The sequence below is a fragment of the Heterocephalus glaber genome, unplaced genomic scaffold (genome assembly GCF_053883595.1).
Source record: "Heterocephalus glaber isolate CG9 unplaced genomic scaffold, H.glaber_assembly_v1.0 deba00001613, whole genome shotgun sequence".
Classification (NCBI taxonomy): Eukaryota; Metazoa; Chordata; class Mammalia; order Rodentia; family Bathyergidae; genus Heterocephalus; species Heterocephalus glaber.
In genome coordinates this window covers 27,561,410-27,567,688 of record NW_028258384.1, presented here as the reverse complement: position 1 = coordinate 27,567,688, position 6,279 = coordinate 27,561,410, and the positions used below count along the sequence as shown (strand labels likewise).

Here is a 6,279-nt window from a genome sequence, read left to right as displayed (position 1 = left end):
GGGTAAATATCGACAATGAAATTACTGGGTCAAAGGGCATGCACATGTTAAAGGTTTCTGAAGCATCTATCTCAATGGACCTCATATCTTGTGTGGTCTTCATCTCACAGTTTGAGAGCTCTCCTCCTCCCATACCCTCACCAATACTATGGGGTGGGAGACAAGTGGGTCTTCCCTGTGGATCCCAACAGCACTCTCTATGGTTCCATAAAGGCTCCCTCCAAATAACCTTATAAAAGCAATCTGAACAAGCTCTAAAAACCATGCTTTCTTCCACTACAGTTTATTATTTCAAAACATAACTCTTATCCATTATATAGACACTAGCGTTAACCAAGAAAGAGTACATGTTCCTATCATGTGGCTCCAGAACCCTAAAATAAAGTTAACTTTCTTTATGTCTTCAGAGTAGGCTGCAGCAGAATAGATCTCTTGCTTCCTTCCTGTCCCTACCATTCCCAGCCACCAGTGAAATTCCATGCCTTTCTCATCTCCTGCATGTCTATGGTAGCTAACTTCCTAACTAGATTTCCAATCTGCAGTCTCCATTCCCGTCCCACCCCAACTCACACCCATCCTACACACAAAGCGGCCATATTGTTTCCTTTCATCCTGTCATTCCTCTGGTTATGAAAGGCCTTGTTGTCTCCCAGGGGCAGATGAGGGTAATATCCAGACACCCCAGTTCAGCAACTGGAAGTGCGCCAAGGAAAAGAGAGTAAGACTGTCCTCAATTACTGACTCTACCCACACCCCCCTACTCTCCTCTCCACACTCTCTACTCCAGGCAGACCAGCTTCCTCTCTGGAGCAAAATTCCCACCTCCACGCCTTTCTTCCACCACTGTTCTTCTTTGCATGACCTTCTGACCCTTTGTATCTTATCCTTCAAGCCCAGCTTATTAGTGCCCCCCCATCCTCTGTAAAACTTTTCCTGAATACCTTTGTGTGCAGCAGGTTTTGGTGCCTTGAAGCACCTTTGGGAGCCACCTGGCCATGGCTGGAGGCCTCTAATTTTGACTTTTTGTTTCCATTTATCGTCTTTCCAAACAGACCCAATGCCTTTTTTCTTCTGCTGCTCAAAACACAGAACTTTATTGATAAAACAGGAGTCTTAGGCTAACAAATATAAAACAATACAAAAGAGTATAACTTATTCATAATGTACATTTACTTCACTGTCAGTATATGTAAAGTAAAAAATCTCAACCTAGGGAGGAAGATAAAATCAACAAATGTTTTGCAAGCTCCAATGTTCACTTGGTATTCTTAAAATGGTCCTGTTTGAACCCCACATCAATGACTATTAATAATCTGTGGTATTTATTATTCCAAAATAGCAGCTCAAAGGATCTCTTTGCCAAATAAGCACAGTAAAAAACAAAAACTTTAAAAAACACATTGTTCCTAGCGTTTGGGACAGAAATTAGAGTTTGGTTAATACTTTCAGGACTTTTACTTTCACCACTAGATCACTATGATTTGCTAATGCTCTGATTTTCTTAACACATACTCCAGATTCTTTAAATAAAAAAAAAAGTGAACTTCTGCTGAATTCTTTCCTGGATGATGCAAGGCCTTCACTTTTTATGTTGTCATTTATATTCTCAAAAAGAGTGAGGATATTAAGAAGAATCTCTCTATCCCATTCTTTATTAAAGAGAGAAATCAACTCTGACGGTACTTTACAACTGACCAGCTCTCTTGTCATGGCTGGGTTTTCAGTAAAGTTTATAATTAGTTTCATAATCTGTATCTTGGTGAAGTGATTTCCTAGGAATAATAAAGCAAAAAAATCTGGAAAAGAATAGGAAAGCAAATGTTGGTAATGATTGGTCACAGTCATGTTGGTTAACAGTCTTAGTCCAGCCATCTGCACAGCTGAATCCAGGCGACAGATCATGGTATCATCACACACTTGACTGATATATGTCTTAATCTTGCCCTGATTTTCAGCATTCACACTCAAGTTATTAAGGGCATTGTAAGTCTTTTCCCTAATAATGAGGTCTTTCGTTTTTATTAGTTTTGCAATAACTGGGACACCACCCAATTCACGTATGGCATTTTGATTAAATGAATATGCCGCATTGTTACCCAGAGTGACCAAGGCTACTTCTTGAATAAAAGGATCATTTGTTCTCTCCAGGATGTTAAGGACCTTTTGAAGATCTGGAGTACTTAGAATATCATCAATTTTATAGGGAAAGTTGAACTTGCCCCTGCGGACAGGCCACGTTGTAGGTAGAGCCCTAGTGCTCTTACTTCGAGCCTTTCCCTTGGATTTTCCACTTGCCTTGCTCCCAGCCCTAGCTCCACTCTTAGCGGAGTGGCAGCCTCCACCTCTGCCTCCTGGGCAGGGCAAACTTGGTGCAAGGGTCCTATTCCCAGAAATGTTACCCACCCTGCCCCCTTTGCCCACTTTTGCACTTGCCTGTTCCTTCAAGATGTTGAAAAGGGCCTTGGCCTTAGCTTCCAGGCCACCTCCACTCTGGGATCCACAATGGGACTCCTTCTTTACACCCGGACCACTCTCAAGTCCCAATCTCACCTCAGCCTTGGCCTTAGTGTCACTCTGAGGTTTGGCTCCGACCCCCACCCCAACATTAATCTTGGCTCCTTTCTCAGTCTCAACCCCAGTTTCTGATGTATCACTAGACTCTTCATCATCATCATCCCAGGTTTTCTCATTCTCATCTTTTCGCCAGGTCAGTCTGTATACGCAGTAGCAGGCACCAGCCCCAATGACCATGCCAACGGCTACACAGCCAGCCTCCCTAGTGCGGCCCATGGTATAGCTGGAGTGAATTTCTTAACCTGGGCACAGAGCAGGCTTGCTCTGGCCCAGGATACTCCTGTGTAAGGGGTGGAGTCTTCAGCTGCTGCCGGCAGACTGCTGCAACTGCAGTAACAGGGCAATCTAGGAATAAAGGAAAGATTTCAAGCTTTGGCCTTCTCCCTTTGTGCCTTTGCATGCAAACAAACTGAACTACAAATATATAACCAGGAGGTTATTGGCCCAGACTCAGAGCTTGCTATCAAGGTCATTGATTCCTTTTCTCAATTGGGAAGCTAATTTTGGAAATTTTCCCAATATCCCGACCTCACATTTTACCATCCCACCCAGAACATCAAATTTAAAGTATTTGAAAAGCTCCCTGCCACCTCTGTCCTTCAAGATGTCCTAGGGCAATGAAGCACTCAAATACCCACAGAGGTCCAAGCAGTTTTTTCCTTCTCTTTCTAGGCTCCAAGTGCACTGAATCTTGTAGACCTGCAGACAAGGGAATAGAGAAGGGTGTGATAAGAATTCAGGGGATAAACAGACCTAACCAGGGATAGGACACACATCCCTTTCATGAATCCTTGGCTCTAGTCCTTCCTTGCAGTTCCCCACCTATTGATTCCTCCTGTACTCAGAGAGCTTTGGTTTTGAAATTCATTTCCTCTCTCCCTCTCCTCCTTCAAAGATCTACTTCTCCAACTTTCCACCGCACAACCCCACCCCCATCATCACTTCCTCCAGAGGTGACTTCCACATTCCCTTCTTTGAAATAAAATGGACAGAGTAGTATATAGAAGCCAAATTAGCTTGAAATATGAAAAGATCTCACACTCCACACTTACCTCTGCCATCCTCAATAACTAGACCAAAGGTACCTGGTCAGCCTTCCCACATCCCCACCCCCTAATTATACCTATTTCCACTACTCAGCAATTTTCTTCCTCCCTCATCTCGGTTTCTGCCTCCAACAAACCTAAGGACTGACCAGCTCTGGGACTGAATGTTTGGTGGGGGGACCAACACCAAAGACACTGTACCCCAAACAGTAATTTTCAGTAACATCCTCCCCACCTCCATCCCAGAACTCTCTTGACAGCAGCCACTTCCTTCCCTGTCTAGTATCTGGAGAGCACTTCTTTGGCAACCTCCAAGTGTAGACAAAGGAGGGAAAGAGGAGGATTCCAGGAGGTCTATAATCCCTCGGATTCACAATCACCATCATCCTCCACCCCAGGAGTTGCCAAACCATCACCCTCAATCTGACCTATTTACTTCTGGACAACTTTTTTCTCTTTCTGGTTCTGAAGTTTGGACTGGTCTTCATTCAGGCCCAAGATCCACAGACACAGGTGACATAGCCAAGATGGGAGGCTCAGGGAACAGAACAGCACTTCAGAGAGTTCCAAAACCAGCTTTTCCAAATTCAGGGTCCTGGTTGTCAGATACATTTTGCCTTTTTATCTCTTACTCTAGTCCCATTTCTCTGGACTCCACTGACACAAACCCTCTAGGTAAGCGCATGTTCCCCACTCCCCACAGGCAGGGCCATTTTCCCAGCAAAAACCACGCCTCTTTGAAACCTCTGGAAAGGAGGGAGAGAGGTGGGGCTGAGGATTATAGAATAACCTTAGGAGTTAAAAAAGATCAAACGATCTTTTGTGTCCTACTCTGTAACGGAACCCACCCTCAATGGTAACTATTTTTCCTGTTAGCACTGTCACATCCTTTTTCTTTAAACGCGCGTGCAAAAGCGCGCAAAAATTGCTGAAGAGCGGATAAGAGTCCCAAATTAGACAGGGTCCTCACCCATCCCCACCCTTCTGGGGCCTGCGGAGCTTTGCACTGACCTGCAGGGATTCAGAGTAGATTATTCCTTTGCTGGAATAGTACAGCGACGGTACCGCGCCCTACTGAAAAACAAGGGAAATGACAGTCTCACATCCCAAGATTCTGGCTTGGCAGGCGAACCAGTACACAGAACACCAACCTAATACCTGCGCTCCCTAACTCAAGGCTCTGGCATAACAAAGTTTTACCGCCTCCTAGTCCGAGGTCTCCCCTCGACTCCTGCCTTCCAAAATCCACCTTTTTTTTTTGGTCCGGAAGGGCCAGGGATATTGCTAGGAAAATGGAGGGGACTAGGCTGTGTTCATTTGGTCTCCGCCCTCCGCTGCCCGCAAGGAAGGGATCCCCAAGCAACGCCCATCCACAAACAGACCTGCTAGAATCCAAGCATTTACCTCCTCCTCTTCCTACTATCCACCACAGGCTCGCCAGATGTCTGGGTAAAAATAGCGACCAAGCAATCGGACCAAAGGAAGACCAGGATTAAAAGGACGTCTGCATACGTCAGCTCCCGCTCACGTGAGGGCTACGTCACCCCTGAGATCAGGACCCCAGTTACCACTCCCACCAGCCGTGGGCAGGAGCCAGCCCTTCCCCTCCTTTTGGCCAATCACGGAGACCAGAAGCGCCTTCTCCCTGCCATTCGAATTTGCCTTTTTTTGCTTAACACGGAGAGGCTGCATCTTATTCCCATGTCCATTAGCCTTTTATTTCTCTTTGAGGAGGAATAATTTTGTATCATCTTTACTCCCGATCCAGCTGCTTTGCCTTCCACCTCCCACCTTCTTCAGTTATGAAGGTTGAACATTTTCCCTGTACTCTTATACCAAATGGGGGTCAATATCTCAAAAAAGGAGATAGATAATGGGAGTGTCTTATTCTTCTGAGCTTTCCTGTTTGTTTATTTGTGTTTGTTTGTTTGTTTTTTATTTGAGGGTTTCCTTTTTCAGAGATTGGGATTGAACCCAGGGCCTTCTCACTGAACTACATCCCAACCCTTTTTAATTTAATTTAATTTTTTTTTTTATCTTGAGACAGGGTCTTGTTAAATTGCCCTGGGCTTGAACTTGTGATCCTCCTGCCTCAGGCTCTCAGAGTGCTGTGATTACAGTACTGAGATTGCTACCAGTTTCTTGTTGATTTTTTTAAAGTCAGTAACATGTTACTTTTACATTGAGAAAACAAAGTGATGCCCTTTTCATTTGAGTGGACAAAAATTTAAGTGGGAGGGGAAAACCCAACAAACCTCACTAATTTCATTATATTTATTTGTAACACAAGAAAAATGTCTCTATAGGTTACAGCCAAATAGCTTTCAAAACACACTAACTTGTTTTAAAATTGAAACTGGAATTTTTTACATAACTTATGAATTAGTCCAAGAAGAAATGACCAATTTGTAATCTGGGCGTGTTAACACAAATGACTCATTTACATTTTCTACTATTGGCTCAACTTGCAATTTGGTAAAATAAAAGCAAAACAATCCTGTCTTGTTTGGTTAAAGCAAAGCATGTATTTAAGTTCCCAAAGGCTTGACTGACTGCTGTGTGAACCTCTCCTGATTTGATGGCTACTCTGAACACCTGCCCTTGAATTAGATTCCAGTCTAATAAAGCTGAGGCAGCTGAGGGTGACAGATGCTGAAAT

At 44.1% G+C, this 6,279-nt stretch overlaps 1 protein-coding gene across 5 annotated transcripts; it reads right to left on the bottom strand.

Moving 5' to 3' along the window:
• Positions 1 to 1,075: 1,075 nt before the first annotated feature.
• On the bottom strand, positions 1,076 to 5,160 carry Armcx1 (armadillo repeat containing X-linked 1). Of its 5 annotated transcripts, none has more exons than XM_004875513.4 (4): positions 5,025 to 5,160; positions 4,632 to 4,694; positions 3,213 to 3,273; positions 1,076 to 2,919 (listed from the first exon to the last, which is right to left on the bottom strand). In XM_004875513.4, the coding sequence occupies exon 4, from the start codon at positions 2,788 to 2,790 to the stop codon at positions 1,426 to 1,428; it is 1,365 nt and encodes a 454-aa protein (XP_004875570.1). In that variant the 5' UTR covers positions 2,791 to 2,919; positions 3,213 to 3,273; positions 4,632 to 4,694; positions 5,025 to 5,160; the 3' UTR covers positions 1,076 to 1,425. The 5 variants fall into 5 exon arrangements, with proteins under 5 accessions (XP_004875570.1, XP_004875572.1, XP_021108278.1 ...); XM_004875515.4 differs by having other exon boundaries at positions 4,632 to 4,691; positions 5,025 to 5,154; XM_021252619.2 differs by having other exon boundaries at positions 4,632 to 4,691; positions 5,003 to 5,149.
• Between the last annotated feature and the right edge of the window lie 1,119 nt (positions 5,161 to 6,279).

Excerpts from the sequence above, each read along its gene's own strand:
- Armcx1 (XM_004875513.4), bottom strand. The coding sequence starts at position 2,790 with ATGGGCCGCACTAGGGAGGCTGGCTGTGTAGCCGTTGGCATGGTCATT.